General features: G+C 41.2%; 1 protein-coding gene across 1 annotated transcript in view; it reads right to left on the reverse strand.

The window, feature by feature from the left end:
- LOC126263373 (uncharacterized transmembrane protein DDB_G0289901-like) overlaps positions 1-12,165 on the reverse strand; it is a 175,313-nt gene extending 163,148 nt beyond the window's left edge. Inside the window, exon 1 of the mRNA XM_049960464.1 lies at positions 12,142-12,165. Within this exon, the coding sequence (XP_049816421.1) occupies positions 12,142-12,165 (24 nt within the window). The remainder of the gene's footprint in view (positions 1-12,141) is intronic.
- Positions 12,166-24,395: the final 12,230 nt, after the last annotated feature.

A 24,395-nucleotide genomic window follows, 5' to 3' on the forward strand; every position in this document is an offset into this window, starting at 1 on the left:
CAGCTTCGCTTTGATAGTGATGAAAGCGGTGCAAGGTTATGATCCGACAACAGAGGAAACATTCTGCACTAACGCTACTTGCAAACTCGTGTCTCGTTTCGAGAAATGTGTTCGTCGACAGGGTGACTATGTTAAGAAGTAAATATGCAGACATGAAGAATAAAGACGTAGATTTTTAATAACGTTGGTTTTATTTGGAAAGCTTTCATAGTTTTCACATAACAGATTCGGAGTCATTACTTTTAGCACGCCCCTGTACACTGGATACAGATAAGGAATTGACCAGTATCACGTACCAACCCGGCATTCGAAACAGACTGCTAACTTCATTGCAGGCGGACGGGAATTTTATTTCCGTTCGTCCTCAACGCGAGTCCTGTGTTCCCTTTTCGCTATGTAGCTTGAAAAAATGTTTGATAGAAAAAGAGTAGAAATTTAAAAGTTTACTGTCCCATCTACAACCAGATCATCAGAGACGGAGCACAATCGCAGGAACGGGAAGGGAGGAGAAGATCGGCTGTGCCCTTCTCAGAAATAAATAGATAATGTATGCCATTGTCCTTAAGTGGTGTAAGAAAACCACGGGGAATCTGGATGGCTGCATTAGGATTTCAACCGCCTTTCTCCGAATCCATATCCATTGTCTTCACGTTGCATTATGCACAACGTCGCTCGATATGCGAGCTTCAGAGAGGTTAACAATAATCTTGAAAGTACGTTAGAAGAAGGAAGTTAAGTAATCGCAGTTGTATTCCTCTTTGGCATATCGCTAGGATGCGTTGCTGATTCTTCGCGTATTCGCGGCAACGGGACTTGCTAATATCTTAAGATGAGTGTTGAGAAATACTGCGGGCCGGAGTGGCGGTGCGGTTCTAGGCGCTATAGTCTGGAGCCGAGCGACCGCTACGGTCGCAGGTTCGAATCCTGCCTCGGGCGTGGATGTGTGTGATGTCCTTAGGTTAGTTAGTTTTAATTAGTTCTAAGCTCTAGGCGACTGATGACCTCAGAAGTTAAGTCACACAGTGCTCAGAGCCTTTTTTTTTTTTTTTTTTTTTTTTTTTTTAGGAACACTCGCCTGAGTTTTGATACATAGTCTCTTTTCCGAAAATTTATGGAGAACTAGCGCTTGCGGTCGGCAGAACACCCAAAGAGATTTTAAATTACATAACAACTGTGAAGAGTTTAGAAAGTATTAAAAGTAATTATTCAGCAGCAGGGCCAATATGTGTCAGTAATTTTACGCGAACCCCGTCGAGTATATTTGTAAATGTAAGTGGTTTCTGGCATGTTTATGCAAATGTGTGCTGCTGAATAACAGAAACCTTCGTGGTTCAAAGACAGTGGTTTTAAGTAATTATAAATACTTTTCCTGTCTCGTTGGTGATTTTCTCAACAGACGATATTTGTACGTGGTCGGGATGCTTTTACTCCACTTTATTGTAAGTTAAGGTGGTTTGTAATGAAGCATTATACATAATTACATATTGGCAAGCAAGGGCAAGAATGTGCTCACGTGGAATCAATAACGATTAAGTTGTCCACCCCCTGTAGCTGAGTGGTTAGCGCGACAGAATGTCAATCCAAAGGGCCTGGGTTCGATTCCCGACTGTGTCGGAGATTTTCTCCGCTCAGGGACTGCGTGTTGTGTTATCCTAATTAACATCATTTAATACACATCAACGCACATGTCGCCGAAGTGGCGTCAAGTCGAAAGACTTGCACCCGCGAAGGGTCTACCCGACAGGAGGCCCTAGTCACACAACATTTCATTTCACTACTAGGTTTGTGCATAAGTTTCCAAAACTTTAATAAATGTAGAAGGTACGCATAACGGAAACTTTATTCATCAGTAATAAATTCTCCTTTACTTTTTCCGTAACTTTTAGTGTCCGCGACTGTAGAAATCAGTTGATTTTGAGAAGAAGAACTCCTCGAGCTACGCTCGGAGCGCATTTTCATGCGGAAAGAAAGTTCGTTGCAGGGCTGTTCGATAGAGAGCGGTAAACGTGAAAAAGTGAGGACGCAAGATCAGGTAACAAAGTGAGTAGGAATGACTTCCCAACCAAGCTACTGTATAGTATTTTTGTCAGTCTCGCAATATACGAGCATACCTTATAGTGGCACAGAATCACGTCACGCAGTTTTCCTGGTCGTCGATCTTGGTTTGCGTATGCGAGACGTCTATTTTGTTGATATTAAACGTGAACGGTGGTGGTTACACTTCGGAGAAAATATTCGTATGCCACACCGTCACCGTTCCACCACATGCATAAATTATCTTTTGTAGATCAGCGCAGGTCTTTGTATGTGGAATTGCTGCTTTGTTTGGTCTCAACCATTCCTTTATTTTCCTTATATTAGCATAAAGACACAATTTCTTATCGCAAGTAACGGCACAGGATAGGAATGGTCGGTGCTGTTCATGAGCCAGTTTATGAAGAGGAAGCAGAGATTCACATATGGCCAACCTCTGATGTTTGTGGCTTTCGCTTAGAGTATGCGGTACCTATAAACACGATGTTTGAACCTTACCCATTGCATGCAAATGTCACATGATGGCGGAATAATCACAATTCATTACGTTTGGCAGTTCTTGAGTTCCTTAAAACCAGAAAGCCATTTTTTTGCCGTGTTCTGTCCAGTGACATTATTCCCATCCACGGCTGTCCCCACTGCTGTCACCCCTCTACTGAACTCAAAAAGAAGAATACATCAGATATGTTCTGATTTCTCCTATGGTACTCCATTTTCTAGCGTCCACAGCGCCGTTCACTATCACCAAATGACAGAATGACAATGTGTAAACTCAGTTATCAAGAGTGAACTACAAATATTAAATGACAGTCGATGAAAAAACCTACAGGAATCAGAATACCGACATGCAAAACAGAAATGCTAAGAAGTTATGCTATCAGTTAACATACATACGGAAATGGGGCATAGCGCAAAAACTGATGACGAATAAGTAACTATCTGAGACATTACCCTACACGCTATATATGGCGCAGATCATAACATCAGGGTAGCACCATATCGCTGTTATTGCGGTACTTCATAAAATCACAACAATGAGAGAGAGAGAGAGAGACATAAGCTATTCAGTGAATACAAATTGATGATGTACATGAAGAATACCATGGAAATATTTTCAACGAAGGGTGAACCATAGCAATACGTTAAGAAAGTAGCTTTGTTACGATAGACGCTGTTATTGTAGCACAGCACAGCATCTGACAAATTACGTCTCTGTCGCGACAAACTGATATCAAATTGCGGTGGGGAAGTCAGAACACGAAGTAGCAGCTAACACGAGATGTCCGAAGTAACAACACCGATTTCCATCAGCCTATGACTTTTTCTTAATTTTACTCTGTTTCAGAGCAGTGAGGTGGAACTGTTGAAGCTGGGGGTCATCGCTAGTGACTGTGGCGCTGCGGCAGTGTCCTGTAGAATTCAAGAAATTTTCATTGTTACTTAGCACATAAACTGTAACTGAACGCTGTATAGTTGGAGCCAACATTGATACAAAGAGACCACAATATTTTTGAGCCGTTGTTTCTGCCAGAGATGGCAGCTAAGTATACCAGACCTCGCACTTGGTATGGCTCCCAAGTAACCAACAGATTTAATCAAATATTCTTCTAAATACATTTTACATGCATATGGAGTAAAATTTCCTTATTTTCTATACTTATTTGTGTTTCAGTTTTAATGACCACTGTGTATCTTACAGAGTGCTAAGTGAACAAATACTCCCACGCTACCATAATGCTTTAATTATCTCAGTAACGTTTCATGGATATGATTGTGTTCGCTTGACGTCAAGTCTATTTCACACGTCTGTGAAACTGCCGAGAATAAAGCTCCACAGATAAAAATGTGTGACCTCTGACCAAGTCTCTTTGTTATGGATCACCCGGGACACCTCAAGATTTTATGCAATCACTACTGTGAAAGAAGATGCTTTACGTTTCCACGAATGTGCAAGGCATTTATTTGCTGAGAATGTGTCACAGCTTTAATATCTTCATTTTACTCTAGAATTTCATCCTCTTTACCGTATTGAAATGTGGGGCTGTAATTAATGTATTTTTTTTAAAAAAAAGAGAGAGGAAATGAAAAGAAAAGCATTACTAGCATATACTTTGTGTAAAATGTACTGCGCATAGTCCCTTATGTCATGCCTGACTTATTGTGTTTGCCATGCCCTACACAACTACAATCCTGATATATATTTTAAATTGTTGCATTAAATGAATGGAAACATTGAGAAGCCCCACATGTCTATTTTGACAAAATGATTTTATGCTTTAAAAACGTAGAGCGATCATAATATAGTCAAACTCCACATATCCTGGCATTTTTTGTGTTGTTATGCAGCCACTGAATCATCTAAACCGAAGAGCAACACCTTCATGTATGAAACATATGGGCTTTCTCAAAATTTTGTGTTCTCAGGATTGTTGTAAACACAGAGAATAATTGAAATGAGCAAATAAATGACAAGAAAATGCGTGACCTTGAGTGATTTCATCCAGAACTTCTACACTGACATATACAATTGTACCATATTAGCCGACATGTGTGAGAGAATGAAACGTGTGGAGTATAATTAGCAATAAAATATGAGTTAAATTATGACCTACGCTTGTTCATTGCAAAATATTGAGAAGGTCCACATGTTCACATAAATTTTAACTTAACATTAAGAAAACGTATCATTTTTGTCTACAGTTCGTTGCAATCTTCCTCTTACATTCATTTTAACGAAACATGAAAAGAAAGTAGAAAATTCATAATAATTTTAGGATCTGGAATGTTTTTTGAATCTCCTGGACTCCGGCACGGCGCCGAGGGCGGAAAAGGGAAACTGTAGCGTCTGTTCTCACAGAAGCGGCTACAAACAGAGTCTGACTCATACTGAGCGGCTGAATTCGGCTGGGCAAATTATCTGCCTGTGTGGAAAGCAACGAAATACTACCACATTATTTTTTCCTCAAGAAACATGTGGTATGGCTCTCTTTGTAAAAGAATCCGTAGGCAAAACTTCCCCACAATCTGATCTCTGGGAGAGGATTACATCTAGATCAAATATAGAAGCGCTGGAGGGGAATGAAGAAGGAAAGAGGATACAGGATAGGAAGAGAGAAGGGAGTTCAAGAATTGGAAGGTGGAATGTCCTCATGCTAATCGTCACTAGCAATCTGGAAAATGACAAACAGAAAATGATGAAAAATGCACTCGATCTATTAGGTACGGTACGTGTGAAGTGAGATTGCGGAGTAAGAGAGAGTTGGATAGTGTAAAGTACAAATTATTTTACTCAGGCAGGGAGATGAGTGGCAGCTTGGGGCGACAATTATGGTAGGAAAACGGTTGACCAAAACGAATTAAAAGTGGAGTAAAAAGACGAAAAGTGACGATGATGAGATTTAGAGCTAAAAAGAATGATGGCGTTGTAATACAAATATACATGCAAACTCTAACGTAACGTAAGGTTCTCTGAATAAGTTTGCGCGTTGTTTGAAAAGAGGTTTAGGCCCATCTAAATTTTAGGGAACAGTTCATTGAGAGATTAAGTTTGTAAAGGTCGCAACGGATAACGCAATGAATTATTATAGGGCAGTCAGAGAAAACTACGTCCCGTTAGTTACACTTGTGCCAAGAACTACATATTTTAGTAGCATAATCATCAACGAAACAAATGTGACTCTATTTTCAGATGTAGTGAAAAGGGGGTAAATTAAAGGAGCACGGAAATACCTTCAAATGACGAAATGTTTTTTTTTTTTTGCCTAAGATTTCGCATGATAAAAGTAATCTTTTGTATTTAATAGATAGACAAAACATTCTTGATACATTTGTATAAAAGAACCTATGGCCTCACGTTCGCCTTAATCTGGTGAGTCCTGTTGGGTGGGGGAGATCTGGAGAGCACGTAGTCACTGCTCAGTTTCGAAACACAGACACTCACGCGCACTAAATCCACATGCCGAACAAAATGTTGATAGAATTTTTGTAAGAAGTGTTGTATGTACCTTATGGTTGGCGTCGAGCAGGATTTTGGACTGCTCGATACCTTTGCGTGAAGCGCATAGAATCAGATCGATTCTTTCTTTACTATTTTACTGGTGATTCCAAAGTCCACCACAAAAGAAATAATATGGCAAGCCGAAATTGTTAAGGCTTAGGCTACGATTTGAATTTTTAGGGATCGCGTGGTCGCGACTAACGGAAATCATCTTATTACGCCACTGATTAACTGAACCAAAATTGTAACCAGAACCTAAATGCTAATTCAAAATAGCTAGGAGAAGCAATTGTTGAGATTAAAAATTATTAACACATTCAAATACCTTTTTGTCTTTCGTTCGACGCAGACTTTCTGAAGGAACGTCTGGTAGCTTACCTGTCTTCCGAACAACTCCCTGTAACCGTCACACGAAGCCCTATCCGAACCCCGCGCGAGGTGGTGAGGGAGGCCCATGACCAACCTCTGCTGCGAAAAACGATTTTGCTTTACTCATCTTTGGCCAAGCCCTCCTGTTCCTGCTCTCTGCCTTCCACCGACACCGTTTAACTTGGTAGGAGATTAGGAAACCCACCACTTCTCTGGTCCGTCTGCTACTTCATTTAATTCATTCACACTTGACCACACGCTTTCAGGATGGGTAATAAAATGGAAATCAGGACACAGGACGTGCTCATAAGACTGATAAGAAATGTTTCGATCCATATTGTTCTTACAGACATGGACTTGTCGGAGCAGAGATTAATTATTTGCATAAAGATTGATTTAATTTTACGACATTATAAGTCAGATAGTATGGAGATTTGGTTTTGCACTCACTTTTAGTCGTGTAACGACACTTATTGTGGTGTTACACAACAAGTGAGCACACTGATCAAGAAGTAGAGGAATATTATGGAAAGATTGAAGAAAATATTGATAAGGAAAAAAGAAACTCCTGCATCATCGTAACGGGGTGTTTTGAATGCAGTGGTAAGGGGAGAGAAAACAAGGGGAAGCAGCTGGAATATTTGTAATGACAAACAGGAACGACAGGGGTGAAAGGCTGGTTAATTTCTGAAAAATAAAATTCTCTTCTGATTGTAAACACATTTTTTGCGCACCACAGAAAACGAAAGTATACGTGGATATCTAGGTTGAATGATGGCAGATACCAAACTAACTATATCATAATTCAGAGTAGGTAGAAAAGCTGCCTAAAGAATGCCAGCACATACCCTCCGGCTGGCATAGATTCGGACCACAACTTAGTGGTTGCGGAATTGCAATAAGGTTGAAGAGTGTGAGAGCAAGAAAAACCAAGAGAGAAATTTGACCTGCAGGGACAAAAGGAAGAAGGTAACGATTCTAAATTGGATACTCATTCATGTTAAAATGGGATAGAGTGCAAAATGAAGAGAGTGCGAACGAGATATGGGAGAAGATGAGACAACACCTTAATGAATCTGCAGAAGAAGTTGTAGGGGTATGGAGTTCGAAGGAATAGGGAAAGAATGGTGAACAAAGAGAATGCTGGGTAAGATGGAAGAAGGAAAGAAATGGAAGACAGCAGCAGCTAAGGAAGGAAACAGAATATACGAAAAGCTCAATAATGAATGAAGGAAATAAAAAGAACAAGCAAGGGAGATGTGGATGAAAGACAGATGTAAAGAAATAGAGAAACTAGAAAAGGAAGGAAAATATGAAATTATGTATAGATTAGCTGCTGACATAGTGTTTGAAGCAAAGAAAAGCAGGACAAGTATGAGAGTAGCAGAAAGTGATGATACTGTGGTTCTTAAACCGGAGGAAATGTTAGGAATGTGGCAAGAATATGAGGATGATCAAAAACCAAAAATATTCAATTGTAAGAGGAGACAAGAGTTATAGAAGAGGACAAGGAATGCTGCATCTTGGATGGAGAAGTAGAAAGGGCTTTAAGACAGATGAAGAATCATAAAACAAGTGGAATTAATGGATTACCAGCAGATTTGTTTAAGAGCCGCGGGAGTAGTGGTATGAAGGAGTAAACATATCAGTGCAATAAGATATGAAAAAGACGAATGGCTCGATGACTCTTTCGGCAGTAATGATACCAATTGGGAAGAAAAGAAATGCCAAGAAATATGAGGATTCGAGAACTGTAAGTTTGATTTCTCATGCAGCAAAATTTTTATTAATGGTTATAAATAGAAATCTTCACGGAAGATTAGAAAATAGTTATTGAAGACGAACAGTATGGATTTAGAAAAGTGAAAGGTAAAAGAGATGCAATTGGGCTGCTGAGAATTTTAAGTGACAGGTACGATGAAAGAGGAAGGGAAGTCAGCACTGTCTTTACTGACTTTGAGAAATCCTTTGATAGTGTATACTGGAACAAGTTAATGGATGTTCTAAGGAATAATGAAGTCGACTGGAGGGCTAGGAGGTTGATAAAAAACTTATACCTACAGCCAAAAATACGAGTACAGATTGGCAGTGAGATTACAGATGGAGGCACAGTTGGAAGAGGAGTGAGGCAAGGCTGCTGTCTCTCCCAAATAATGTTCAACTTTTATTTGGAGCATATTATTCAGAAATGTTTGAAATAAAATAGAGGATGCGGGTTGGTGATAGGACGATAGAATTCAAAATGGTTCAAATGGCTCTGAGCACTATGGGACTCAACTGCTGAGGTCATTAGTCCCCTAGAACTTAGAACTAGTTAAACCTAACTAACCTAAGGACATCACAAACATCCATGCCCGAGGCAGGATTCGAACCTGCAACCGTAGCGGTCTTGCGGTGCCAGACTGCAGCGCCTTTAACCTCACGGCCACTTCGGCCGGCGGCGATAGAATTCATTCGTTTTAAGTATATATGGTGTTATTGGCAGAGAGCGGAAGAATTGTCGATGGAATGTTAAAAGAATTAATAAGACCTGTGAAGAATACGGAATGTGAATCAATAGAGAAAGGCAAAACATATAATGATAAGTACAAGTAAAATAAGTACAACTATAAAGTTAGGACTGGACGACACAACAAGTTATTGTTTTCAAATATCTGGGAAGCGTTATTAAGGATGACATGAAATGTAATAAGGAAGTGAAATCACGTATGGAAATTACCACGAAGTCTTTTAATAAAAGAGGAGGCTTTTTTGTGAGTGCATGGACAGGGAGCTGCGGAAGAGACTGGTGAAGTGCATCGTATGGAGAATTGTATTATACAGATATGAGACATGGACACTGAGGAAAGAGGAAGAAAGGAGAACAGAACCATTTGAGATGTGGATTTGCAGGAGGATTGAAGGGGTTAAATGGGTAGACAAAGTGAGATTAGGAGGTGTCGCGAAAAGTAGGGGGAGAGAGAGAAATTTTGAAGGTAATCAGGAAGAGGAAACACAAGTGGCTTGGACACTGGATGAGAAGATATCGTTTCCTAATCGATGGTGTGGAAGGAAACGGTGAACGGAAAACGAAGAAGAACAAGTACAAGAACGAGAAGATGACGCAAAATATACAGGATGGTGGATAGTACAAGGATAGGAAACAATTATGAGAAGACGAAGAGGGCTGAAAATGATGCGACTGCATGGAAAGTTACGTAATATGAAAATCTGACGTAGGACAGCACACTGATGATGGTGGAAAGTTTAGTTTTTTTAGACATAGGGTGTTTCTCAATATTCCCATTCAAATAAGATAAAAGCAATATATTCAGCAACATAGATAATTCGTTCATCTACAAACATATACATAGATGAACCACAAGGTTGGTTTAAAATAGAGTAGTAGCGGGTAAGTGTTTAACATTCATCCAGTGAAAAATAAAAATGTATGTACAGTTAACCGTAGTCCACATTTCGGGATTTGTTGAGCAACACCCGGCTCAATGCCCTTGATTGAATGGCACACTGAGAATGAAGGCAACCATATTGCAAACGAAGTGGTACAAATTACCTGCACAAATATATGAAACGTATAAGGTAATACTAATGATCAGAGTCTTAACTAAACTGAAAGAAGTAATAAGTGAGCAGATGAGTACTTGGGCCTCAAGAGATCTGAAGTCAACCAATGGAGATTAAACATATCTTCAAGCTACATATAGTAAGCATTGCATTCCGCACAAACAGTTAATTATAAGAGACTACACCTTGGCCTAAACATAAACCGAAAAGGTAATTATTCATCCGCAGGCATATATACATGTAGTAAATGCCCAGCTCAGTTCATAGGTTGTACGGGCCATAATTTCCACTCCAGATACAAAGAATGTTTCAGCTTAAGTCGATATAACACACCACACAAATATGCGATAGACATCCACATAAAAGATTCAAAACATTGATGTGACACTCTTAAACACTATATCGACATAAAAAAGAACACAAGAAATTTATGTCCATAGAAAAATCTTCTCTGTAACACAGGATCAACAATTTTCTTCAAGCAATTTGACAAAATACTTAAGATTTTCTCAAAATTACAGTAAACTTCAGTGCATAGCAACTTAATTAATCTCTTCCAAAGTTTCATCTTCAGTGAAGTCCATTAATTTTCGTAACAGAAGAAATTATGTAAGAAATATGGACAGGTAATAGTTTAATAAAATTATGTTATTATAATAAAACAGACGGTCAAAGTGTGGAATCCGAAAAATTAAATTCTTTTGCCTTCAACCCAAAACATACGTAGTTTGCAATAAGTTTCAATTAATCAACAACTTACTAAAGTCATTTTTTCATGTTCTTATTGAGTCTCTACCCTACTTATATACATGTGCACATTCTCTTGCAATCCATCCTCATTTTAACAACACAAAAAGTGCATATAAGTATATACTGTATTATTGAACTGTAATCTACGTTAAACAGCGTAGCTCCATCAATTTTATCCATCAATTACTACTGTACTTCACGTAAATACAGTGACCTTGTAATACCTAGTCTACAGCGAAGATAAAATACAACGAAGCAGTTCTTTTGTTTCAGCTTACATATAGATAGTCATTACTAATGTGTAATCTTTGTTTTAACTTTAGCTCTACTGTTTCTGAAAATGTAACGGAAGTGATGATGGAGTGAACCACTGAAATGCGTGCTGGTCCAGTGTACAAGTGACTGAAGCAGTAAAAGTTGTGAAAAAGTGTCTTCGCTAACGCTCATATCAAGAATATTACAACATAATTCTCCATCTGAAAAGGTTGGTGTGAACTATTGAAATGCTTACTGGTGCAGTATACAAGTGAATAAAGCAGATCACCAAATTATTTATGTATAATTTTCATTCACAAATCTGATGATGTCGTTCTTTTTGGGTAAAATAATTTAATATATTCGCTTTTACTTTTAGTGTAAGAATTGTGACGCAATGTCCCTTCAACGGTTTTAGCATTACGTACGTTTTGTTTTTCTCCACTTTCAATTGTACTGTATCACAACTGGATGTGGAGTCGTAGCATTTATTTCCTAGCTTTCTCTTCCATGAAGTTTCAGTTGTCTGCAAGTTACTTCCCTGTCATAATTGGTCAAATATTGTGGTTCCAATAGTACTGCAGTACAAAGACTGTTCACATTTTTTGTTAAAGATACTTTCTGTGAAACATGACTTACACACACGCTGCGTTCCCTCAAATAAATGATTCCCTTCTGAGAGCGAACTTAGGAACTATATAGAGTTTAAGCAAGAAACGACATCACGAATAGTAGCACTATTACGCATAGTGATAAGGTACAAAAGTAGCTCCATCACTTCTATTCTTCCTTTAGCTTCACTACATTGATGTTCCTTTATTCCGGTCTTTTATTATAAAATGTTGGTTGCTGAAAAAACCTGCATTGCGAACAGTAACTGTAGTAGGACTTCCACTGAGGTACAGTGAGCAATATCAGGCATGGAAACGTTAGTGCAGCAAGTAAACCGTCCCATATCGTAAGCGACTGTTAGGCACAAACCACTGAACTCAGTACATCCACTGAGATTGGTCCCAGACAGCGGTGCATTAACCTGTCGCAGTCCAGCGCGACGCTCCCATGATTGATACTGCCGTGTACGGTGTCGAGGCCAGCGTCATACTGCTACAGGAGAGCTGTGACCTCTGTCGTGTCCCCTATATGGTGCATTTACTAGTCCGACAGTCACTCACCACCTCCCGCATCATTAACGCCATGATCATAGTATGCGCAATAAAGCTACAACCACTGCAATAGCTTACACGACCAATTACCCGTCACTCGTTGCAAAGGCAAAACTTCTAACTGAATAAAAGGATATTCACTTATGATACCTCTTTATCCGAAATACAGATTGCTTCCTTGTATGTTGTTTGCCTGTTTAGGCATAAGTCCCAACAATTTTTATACGAACCTTACCTGTTCGCTTTATTCTTTTCATACCTAGTCCAGTTTGTCTCGAGTACAGAAATTCAGTAAAATATGAAAACGTTAAAATATTTATAGCGAAGGGATTTGTCAGTAAACAAAATTTTCCTCACTCACGGTAAGCTTATCCAGCTAAAACGATTTTTCTCCATTTTCGTGTATCGCCACCAGCGACTTTCACATTCAAAGATGGTAATACCTGATAAAACTCTCTGAAGCCTGCAGCCGCGTCAAGTGGTTTAAAATTCACTACCTTCCGCCAAAGTAGTCCTCGACCATTGTCAAGTGGTGTTGCTGCTATCGTCCTTACATAGCCGTGCTGCCTTCTCTTACTTCACTGATACCTGCTCCAACGCCATAGGAAGAAATGTTTTCGTTGCGCGCCCGCATCGTTCACTTCGACTTTCCGATAGCCGGGTCCCAAGCCGTAGTATGCTGTAGGCCACCGTCTGTATTGAGCATGTTGTCACAATTTTTTATCTCGATCGCTTGTTTAATTACGCTACCCGTAAACTACTAGTTAATGTAATAAATGTCTCTTCGAATGCAGTAGGATGCCTGTTCTCTAAATCATGTTCCGCTAACGCTATTTCGCTACGAAAGGCGAAAGCATCTCTTGTGTTCTGCACAGTGCTGTTCGTACGCCTAGTCTCTCTGACATAAAACTGTCCACACCCACGCAGTATTTTATATACTCGTGATGTTCTTTCACAGGTCTCATGAGTTGTCGAAGTTCTGAACACAGAACCAATTTTATGCCTCTGTAGGTACCGGCTAACCTTTCCTGTTATTGAGAGACAGATCGGTAAAAACATAAGCTTTTTCGAGTCTCCCTTTGGATCCTTCTGAATCCGTGTTTTCGGGAAGATGGCTTGCGAAATCTGGCGGTTGTTGTAGCCGTTTTCCTTGAATACTCTTCGTAAGTGGTTCAGCCTTTCGGCAGGTTTTTAGCGTCCGAGATGGCTTGCGCTCGATGCACCAAGGTCCTCAGAACGAAAGTTTCTGCGACGGATGATAATACCTATTAGCGTGCAGATATCAGGTGGGCTTCTGGTAAACACTGCGGCTGAGACATCCATTTGCTTTACGGCGGATGAGGACGTCTAGGAAAGGCAAAGCACAATTTGTCTCTACCTCCACCGCGAACTTGGTGTTATGGATACTGTTGATGTGGTCCAAAAATTCTCGCAGATTTTCACGTCAATGAAACCAGACAGCGAAGGTGTTGTTGATGTAGCGATATAGCACCTAGGATTTGCAGGAACCGTGTCCAGGGCGATTGCCTCAAAGTGCTCCGTAAAGAGGCTGGCTGTAACAGAAGGTAATAGCTGCCCATCGCGACGCCTTCCGTCTGATTGTGATATTCTCTATCAAACAACAAATACTATGACGTGCGAGTGTGCTAAACATATGCACAATAGTTTCTTCCAATAACTTCGAGAGCAGATCTACGGAATCCTGGATATGAACGCGCGTGAATAAAGACACCACCTAAAAACTGACCATAACATCTCCTTCTAAAAGACGCAGACTGATAAAGTCGGTCGTATTCTTTATGTGGTTTAAGCATTGACCAACGTGAGGAGCAAGGAGGCTGGCCCGATTTTTCGCGAGCCAGTAGGTCGGCGACCAAATGGTGCTGATGATGGGACGTAGAGGTGCGTTCTTCTTGTGAGCTTTGGGAGGCCATATGATTTAGGTGACTGAAATGACGAAGGTACGAAGTTTTTAATATCATTCTCTTCCCGTGAAGACCTCTTGAGAAGCTCCGATGTCTTCCTAATTATACTAGATGTTGGGTCCCATAATAATTTTTTGTATGTCTCCTCCTGAATCAACTGAATCTTCATGTCATAGTCGGGTCGTTCCCAAAGACGGCTGCATCTCCCTTATCAGCTGGCAGGACTACGAGCAGAGGATCGTTACGCAGTTCTTTACGGCCATTACACTCTTGGCATATTCGAGGTCGGAGGGTTGGATTTTCAAAGAAAGAGGTTCGTTTCTCTATGAATTTCTTCTGGAGTTTCACTGGACATCTTGTGAAGTCCTTTTACGATAGCACTTATTATGTCAGCGAGGTGGATAACCCGCTGCGATGGTGTGAAATTATGTCCCGCGTCGATGTTTCTCGTCATGTGTATTGCGGCGCGTTATGTTGTTTACCGTTTTGCCCCATGCTGTTGCTATCAAAGCCAGCTGAATATCCCTCTCTGCCTTTCCGTGATTGTCCTCTGTGATGACATCTGTTGTGCTACTGTTGCTACATCAGTGCATTCCCAGTCCTAAGCTGAAAACGACTCCTTCAGCCGCAGGCGGACGGCCATTAGTTCTTGGCCGTTGGCATCCAACTGCTTTCTGGTATAATATACAAAATTACAAAATACAGTGTGGGTTGAACACTTTTATGTTCGATAGACTGTGCGTGTTATTGAACAGCGCTCGGTAGAACACGAGAGATGTTTTCGCCTTCGGTATCCTTAGAAATCAGCAGTAGCACAGCATACTCTAGAAACTGGACATCGTATTGCATTCCAAAAGGCAGCAGTTATTACACGAACTAGTAATCAAAGAAGCAATCGAGATAAAAATTTGTGACAACATACTCAACGAAAGAATTACAACATATGGCGAAGGAATGAGCACCAGCGACGTTACAGTAGACAGTGTGGCTATGTAACTACGGTAGTAGCAACCAAGAAACGGTCACCACTTGACAGTGGCCGAGGAGTACTCGGCCGAAACATCGTGGTTCTTAAACCACTTGACCCAGCTAGAAGCTCGAGACAATTTGATCAGTACATATCGCTACGAAACCTTGCACTCGTATATGGTGACACCTGTCTATGGTGAGCCATGATTTCACAGTATCTTGTGATCAGTACCTGAAAAATGGTACATGTTGAATATAGCTACTAAAACAATAACTAGACTCTCGGCCGTTTTGGAGCAATCAAATAATCTTTAAAAAATGGTTATTTTAGAGTCTAATGAATTGCTGTGAACATAGTGTGTCAGTTAAAATTCAACAGAAATAGCCTTCAGTCAGAATTAGTAGGCGATACGTCATCGATCGATCACTGTGCAATCTATGAAAACGGCAACACTATGATTTTGCCGTAAGTGAAGGCTTCCCGCCACAAGTTTTCCATTCTGACATTCTGACGCGGATTTTTGCTCAATGAGAATAAGATAGTGACGAAAATAGTCATTAGAAAGCAGTGCAGCTATGACGTATGGTAGTTGCTGTACCGTGCATGAAGAAATATTTACACGCTGTAATTTTCTGCAAAGTAGTCATCGAACGCATTGTATGTGTTGATCTTCACTACGCCAGACTTTACAGTCCTCTATCTCTAAACAAAATCACAGTTCCTTCTTCTTATAGCTCTTCGATTTTGCTTACAAGGCTGAGTAAGCCATTTTCTTCTCTTCCTTTAGAGAGAAATACCTCTGAATAGAAGTCGTATCCCAACGTCGGATACGCTGACCGCTTACGTAGCTCAAATCGCACTCAAAGTATAAAAGGCCGCTTTGTTACCGTGAAAACCTTTTGAGTAAATTGAGAGAAGTAACAGATTTACCGCCTCCACTGTATCCGTCTCGTAGACGTCATCAGGAAAACATAATGGAGATTACTCTCTTTTCCTTATATTTTAATCTAGTTCCCTCGTCCGGACTGGCGTCGATGGCGTGGCAGTGGTAAACTTGCCGCTCTTCAGCAAAAAAGACTTTAATATATGAATATGGTTGTAAAATATTTAAGTGATGATACGTTTCATAAATTTATTTAAAAAACGTCTGTTTAATAATAATGGCTCGAGGGCTGCGCGCAGCTTATCCTGTTCAGTTTGGTTCGAAGTGAACGCTATGCTTACTAAATTTGTCGGAAATGACAATTCTACTGCAAACACGAAAACGTACAACTATTAAAAACTATTGGTTGACTTTTAAAATGAAATGTTGATGATAAAGTTTAGAATAAGAGTGATGCACCTCAGTTTACAATGTTAAAAACACTAGTTCCTGCAGAGGGAGAAGATAAGTTGGAAGCGGATTGATTGAGTTGTGGTGTGAGAATTTAGATGGAAATTGATCTGCTTGGTTTATACGTGCAGATGTGTAGTGTGGGAAAGTACATGGCTCGAGACAAAGCATTTGGGGTAGATGTTAGAAGAACTGAGACCATAGTACTGAAGGGAGAAGAAAATCATTGGTTTAAAAGTGATGAGAAATTTGAGAATGGATAGGGAGCAGGGATGTAGACCAGAAATGGAAAAAAATGTCATAAGAGAATTTATTTTCTGGGAGTAGGAGGCTATTGAAGCTGCATTGAGAGACAGTATGGAGGGTGTATTTGTGTAGGGTCTGTGGGACTGGATTGGATTGGATGGACAAATGACATAATGGGACTGCAAATGCTGTGTTCGGATGCAGGCTGAGTTGTCATCCCTTCGCTCCCAGCTTCAGGCAGTGTTGGCTTCGGTCACACAGCTTGAGGCTCTTGCCAATGGGCATCACTGTGGGGGTCCGGATGGGGGTTTCTCGGGGACGGCCAGCTCGTCCCACGCATCCCCCGATCGGACTATGACTGTGGCTGCCCGGGATACTGCCCACATTGAGGCTGATCCCTCACGCGTGGTAGTGTGGGAGGTCGTCTCGAGGTGTGGCAGGGGGCGAAAGACATTCCAGAGGGCTAAACGGAAGGCCTCTCCAGTTTGTCTGACGAACCGGTTTCAGACACTCTCTAAGGCTGATACTGATCTTCGGCAGGTCATGGCTGCTTGTCCTGTTCCAGAGGTTGCCCCTCAGTCTGCAAGATCCGGGCGGTCGCAGAGGGTGGGCTTACTGGTAGTTGGGAGCTCCAACGTCGGGCGCGTAATGGGGCCCCTTAGGGATATGACATCAAGAGAGGGGAAGAAAACCAATATGCACTTCGTGTGCATACCGGGGGGAGTCATTCCAGATGTGGAAAGGGTCCTTCCAGATGCCATGAAGAGTAAAGGGTGCACCCATCTGCAGGTGGTCGCTCATGTCGGCACCAATGATGTGTGTCGCTATGGATCGGAGGAAATCCTCTCTGGCTTCCGGCGGCTATCTGATTTGGTGAAGACTGCCAGTCTAGCTAGCGGGATGAAAGCAGAGCTCACCATTTGCAGCATCGTCGACAGGACTGACTGCGGACCATTGGTACAGAGCCGAGTGGAGGGTCTGAGTTAGAGGCTGAGACGGTTCAGCGACTGTGTGGGCTGCAGATTCCTCGACTTCCGCCATAGGGTGGTGGGGTTTCGGGTTCCGCTGGATACGTCAGGAGTCCACTACATGCAGCAAGTGGCTACACGGGTAGCAGGGGTTGTGTGTCGTGGACTTGTCGGTTTTTTAGGTTAGATGGCCTCGGGCAAGTACAGAAAGGGCAGCAGCCTCAAAGGGTGCGGGGCAAAGCCAGGACATGCGGGGGCCAAGCAGCAATTAGCATTGTAATTGTAAACTGTCGAAGCTGCATTGGTAAAGTACCGGAACTTCAAGCGCTGATAGAAAGCACCGAAACTGAAATCGTTATAGGTACAGAAATCTGGCTGAAGCCAGAGATAAATTTTGCCGAAATTTTTACAAAGGCACAGACGGTGTTTAGAAAGGATAGATTGCATGGAACCGGTGGTGGAGTGTTTGTCGCTGTTAGTAGTAGTTTATCCTGTAGCGAAGTAGAAGTGGATAGTTCCTGTGAATTATTATGGGTGGAGGTTACACTCAACAACCGATCTAGGTTAATAGTTGGCTCCTTTTACCGACCTCCCGACTCAGCAGCATTAGTGGCAGAACAACAGAGAGAAAATTTGGAATACATTTCACATAAATTTTCTCAGCATGTCATAGTCTTAGGTGGAGATTTCAATTTATCAGATATGGACTGGGACACTCAGATGTTTAGGACGGGTGGTAGGGAGAGAGCATCGATTGACATTATACTGAGTGCACTATCCGAAAATTACCTCGAGCAATTAAACAGAGAACCGACTCGTGGAGATAACATCTTGGACCTACTGATAACAAACAGACCCGAACTTTTCAACTCTGTAGGTGCAGAACAGGGAATCAGTGATCATAAGGCCGTTGCAGAATTCCTGAATATGGAAGTTAATAGGAATATAAAAAAGTGAGGAAGATTTATCTGTTTAGCAAGAGTAATAGAAGGCAGATGTCAGACTACCTAACAGATCAAAACGAAAATTTCTGTACCGACACTGACAATGTTGAGTGTTTATGGAAAAAGTTCAAGGCAATCGTAAAATGCATTTTAGACAGGTACGTGCCGAGTAAAACTGTGAGGGACGGGAAAAACCCACCGTGGTTCAACAACAAAGTTAGGAAACTACTACGAAAGCAAAGAGAGCTTCACTCCAAGTGTAAACGCAGCCAAAACCTCTCAGACAAACAGAAGCTAAACGATGTCAAAGTTAGCATAAGGAAGGCTAAGCGTGAAGCGTTCAGTGAATTTGAAAGTAAAATTCTATGTTCCGACTTGACAGAAAATCCTAGGTCTTATGTTAAATCAGTAAGTGGCTCGAATCAGCAAATGCAGACACTCCGGGATGATGATGGCATTGAAACAGAGGATGACACGCGTAAAGCTGAAATACTAAACACCTTTTTCCAAAGCTGTTTCACAGAGGAAGACCGCACTGCAGTTCCTTCTCTAAATCCTCGCACAAACGAAAAAATGGCTGACATCGAAATAAGTGTCCAAGGAATAGAAAAGCAACTGGATCACTCAACAGAGGAAAGTCCACTGGACCTGACGGGATACCAGTTCGATTCTACGCAGAGTACGCGAAAGAACTTGCCCCCCTTCTAACAGCCGTGTACCGCAAGTCTCTAGAGGAACGGAAGGTTCCAAATGATTGGAAAAGAGCACAGGTAGTCCCAGTCTTCAAGAAGGGTCATCGAGCAGATGCGCAAAACTATAGACCTATATCTCTGACGTCAATCTGTTGTAGAATTTTAGAACATGTTTTTTGCTCGAGTATCACGTCGTTTTTGGAAACCCAGAATCTACTCTGTAGGAATGAACATGGATTCCGGAAACAGCGATCGTGTGAGACCCAACTCGATTTATTTGTCCATGAGCCCCAGAAAATATTAGATACAGGCTCCCAGGTAGATGCTATTTTCCTTGACTTCCAGAAGGCGTTCGATACAGTTCCGCACTGTCGCCTGATAAACAAAGTAAAAGCCTACGGAATATCAGACCAGCTGTGTGGCTGGATTGAAGAGTTTTTAGCAAACAGAACACAGCATGTTGTTATCAATGGAGAGACGTCTACAGACGTTAAAGTAACCTCTGGCGTGCCACAGGGGAGTGTTATGGGACCATTGCTTTTCACAATATATATAAATGACTTAGTAGATAGTGTCGGAAGTTCCATGCGGCTTTTCGCGGATGATGCTTTAGTTTACAGAGAAGTTGCAGCATTAGAAAATTGCAGGGAAAAGCATGAAGAACTGCAGCGGATAGGCACTTGGTGCAGGGAGTGGCAACTGACCCTTAAGGTAATGTATTGTGAATACGTAAAAGGAAGGATCCTTTATTGTATGATTATATGATAGCGGAACAAACACTGGTAGCAGTTACTTCTGTAAAATATCTGGGAGTATGCGTGCGGAACGATTTGAAGTGGAATGATCATATAAAATTAATTGTTGGTAAGGCGGGTACCAGGTTGAGTTTCATTGGGAGAGTCCTTAGAAAATGTAGTCCATCAACAAAGGAGGTGGCTTACAAAACACTCGTTCGACCTATACTTGAGTATTGCTCATCATCGTGGGATCCGTACCAGATCGGGTTGACGGAGGAGATAGAGAAGATCCAAAGAAGAGCGGTGCGTTTCGTCACAGGGTTATTTGGTAACCGTGATAGCGTTACGGAGATGTTTAGCAAACTCAAGTGGCAGACTCTGCAAGAGAGGCGCTGTGTTGCTCGCGAGGTTTCGAGAGGGTGCGGTTCTGGATGAGGTATCGAATATATTGCTTCCCCCTACTTATACCTCCCGAGGAGATCACGAATGCAAAATTAGAGAAATTCGAGCGTGCACGGAGGCTTTCAGACAGTCGTTCTTCCCGCGAACCATACGCGACTGGACCAGAAAAGGGAGGTAATGACAGTGGCACGTAAAGTGCCCTCCGCCACACACCGTTGGGTGCCTTGCGGAGTATAAATGTAAATGTAGATGAACCAAAAATGAGAGACGAGTATAGTGAGTGGATTCGAATCAGGTGGTTGAGAACAAACCGATTTGGTCAATAAGATGGATTGCATTGTCTCTCAGTGATTTGGCAAGTACCTTTAGTATGTTATGGCCTTATTGTCGAATTGTTAGTTGTTGGGGTACCATTGTAAATTAACAAAACAGTAATTAGTCAAACGTATTTCAGTGTAGTAGTGCTACTACGGTGGTGAAAGGTCACACATATCTCATGGGAATAGATGGAGGATCTATATAGTAACGCCCACATGGAGTTAATTGTAACCCTGGAAGGTGGAGTTGCTTTCAGGATAAGCATGCTGTGGAATGGTTCACCTTGGAATGAACCAACACACTTACGCCACTTTTGGAATGGTGCAGGGTATTAGCAATGGATGTTTAGTTTGGCAGCAATAATATATGTGGGTGGGATGGAATCTGTAGAGGCAACGACGTCATAAGATATGGAATGGCGATACGTATTTCGACAGGTAACAGATAGAACTTTGAAGGAAATATATACTGATCTTATTAGTGTCTACTTGTTTCGTATCAAATCATTTTCGTCAGTTACCATAAGAGTATCGGAGACTTAAGAATTAACACTATCGTTTCTGCGATCATCGATTGCAGAGGTTACCCGTGCGAAATGTATATGTGAGGTATAAATGAAATAACCAGTTGTAATCTATGGCGGTTTTTAATTTTGAATTATTACTGGTTTGTATCGCTATTAACACAGTCGTAGCAGCTAGATTAGTCTCATTCAGGAGAGGTTAATTTCGCTAGACATTCTAAAATTGACAATGAGTATGACGTTCAATTTGTTCATAGCTGAAATGAATTTAAAACGCTTCCATGACGAGAAACGCTCGTTTAGAAACAAAATCAGTTTAGCAAAGTAAACCAAATTTTTCGACGCTTAATTTATACTACAAATTACGAATGTGAAATACCGCTGAAAAGAAGTTATACATATTCAGGTGGAGTGGCTGTATTAAAGAACACAGTCTTTCGTTGCCTTCCTTGCTGATAATACACGAAAGTTATTTTCCCAGATATTATTGGTAGTTAAGTCGACCTAGCTACTCATGAAATCAGGGTGCAAATTTCGGTGTGGGAACCCAATTTTCTGTATTTTTGTTTAAGCAGTCCTACTATGTGAAATTCAATTTTCAAAAGACACTTTGTGTGAACAGAGTATCTTTCGACCAGAGGTCATAGTATGTATTAACTTATTTTATGTACAGTAAGTGCAGCAGTAAGAAAGGAGTTAATGAACAGCTAATCCAGGTTAGCACCACAATACGTTAATTGTTGAAATTAAATTCATATATTTGTTTTCACGATAATCTGTTTAAGGCAACTAACAGATTATCATAAAACAACAGATACACAATACATGAATTTAATTTTTAATTCACCAGTATCTCAACAGTTAATGCCAAGAACCTTTCTTTCAGCACTAGTAAATAGACTAATCATGTACTACTTCAATACTTATCTTTACTATTTTGACGATTAAAAACTTTTAAAAAGATCTACAAAAGTTTTAGTTTTTACATCCATCCTTACTATAATTAAATGGTATCTGAAAAACATTTCTGTTTTTTCCCTTAAGAGAGGTATGAGGTGACACATGAAGATTGAAGTACAGTCCTTATGAAGTAAAAACTAAAGGGGTCGGAGTGATATGCCCATAAGCCACACTTTTGTCAAAATTTAGATATTCACGATATGACATTTTTAACGATGCCGCCGTTACCTTGGATTAAAGAAATTCCTCCTTTCTCCACGAGGAGACAGGTGATGACATAGTGTAGTTCTATACTCTGCCACCTGGTGTATTTTTCAGAAGAGACATAGTCACAAGCCGCATCAAAATGTCTGAATGCTCACGTACATCTGAGGGTGCTTCCCACATTTTTGGCGTATATGACAGTGACAGTATTGTAAATGAGGATTCTGATCCTTTTGACAGCGATAGTGATGATGATCCTGCTCTTCGTCGCTGGTCTTATTCTGATATTTCCGAGAAACCACTTCTTTCACTTGATGGGTGCTGTAGCCGTTATTCCTGAAAACCTTGCGTAGGTGGCTCAGTTCGTGGGGCAGGTTGTCGTCGTCTGGCCACAGCGTCTACAGAAAACCCACCCACACAGACCTGTACCTGCACGTCACCAGCCATCATCATCCAGCACAGAAGCGCACAGTATTACAAACATTGGTGCATCGTGCAAGAGTGTATCAGACCACGACAACCTGCCCCACAAACTGAGCCACCTACGCAAGGTTTTCAGAAATAACGGCTACAGTACCCATCAAGTGAAAGAAGTGATTTCTCGGAAATATCAGAATAAGACCAGCGACGAAGAGCAGGAAAAGAAACTTGCTTTGCTGCCATTCTGTGGCTCTGTGTCGGGCAAGATGACCAGCCTGTTGAAAAGGCACAAGATCAAATCGGTCTTCAGGCCTCCAACGGAAAACCGCCAATTACTGAGACCAGTTAAAGACGCTGTAGGTCTCAGAACACCTGGAGTTTACGAAATACCTTGTGAGTGTGGCCAGAAGTACATCGGACAAACAGTGCGCACTGTGGAACAACGCAGGAAAGAACATGAGAGGTATTATCGCCTACGCTATCCAGAGAAATCTGCATTAGCTGAGCATGCGTTAGAAAACGGTCACCACATAAAATTTCACGATACCTCTGTCGTGGCTCGCACTAACGGCTTCTGGGACAGTTTAATAAAGGAAGCTATTGAAATAAAAATTACCACAAACACCCTGAATAGAGACGGTGGCTTGCAGCTCAGCGCTGCGTAGGATCCAACGATCCCGCGGTTGAAGAGGGCACATCGAACGTCGACTCAAAACATGCTAATATATGGCAATGTTACGGGCACCAGTGACGTCACAGCCGGCAGCTAGCGTATATAAGGGCGCACCAACAGCCCACTGGCAGTCATATCACTTGACAATGGCCAAGGAGTGCTTGGCCGAAAGCTCGTGTAGTTTTAACTAATTGACGCGGTTGGAAACCCGAGAACATTTTATTTACAGATATCAGATTTCTTATTTTCTGTCACATGTGCATTAGTGTTGTTCAGTGTAAACAGCTATAGCCCCTTCTCTACATAATCTCTTTCAGTTAAAACTCGTGTTTAGTTGATACTGATCCTGCTACCACTATTTCGTGTATGAAAAAAGTTCATTTCTTTCACGTTACACTACTTTTTCCTTGCACTAGACTTTAACAAGGCTCAACATTAACCATTTTAGACCGCCGAGAGTTAAATCGTGCTACTTATGACCGTCGTCACAAATATATATCACCGAATTATTTGCTGCTTTATTTGAGCAACCAATACTCCCCACCTTCAATATATTTGACGAATGTTGTTTTGAAACCAACAAAGCTGCTGTATTGATGATAATAACTGATATTACGCCAACTTCTGTTTGTAGACCACCACATTACAGACTTAATGTGACAAGCAACCAGTATTTACGCATACTGTTGTATGCCATCGTATTATGTCTGCCAGATAATAGTATCTAAACTCTGGCAAAATATGGAGTTATCGCCAGTACAGCTCCTTTGATGGTTTCACACTGTCGCTCTTGGAATTGTTTCTACATCATACATCCCATTAATTCAGGAGAGGTTGGGGGCTGTAGGTACGAAGTAAAATCTGACAAATGCATTAAACGTCGGATGAGGTTCCTTTATAATAATTGAAAATATATCAAGTGGAGAATAGAAGCGTATGGTAAGTAAA

This window comes from Schistocerca nitens, chromosome 6, assembly GCF_023898315.1.
Source record: "Schistocerca nitens isolate TAMUIC-IGC-003100 chromosome 6, iqSchNite1.1, whole genome shotgun sequence".
NCBI lineage: Eukaryota > Metazoa > Arthropoda > Insecta > Orthoptera > Acrididae > Schistocerca > Schistocerca nitens.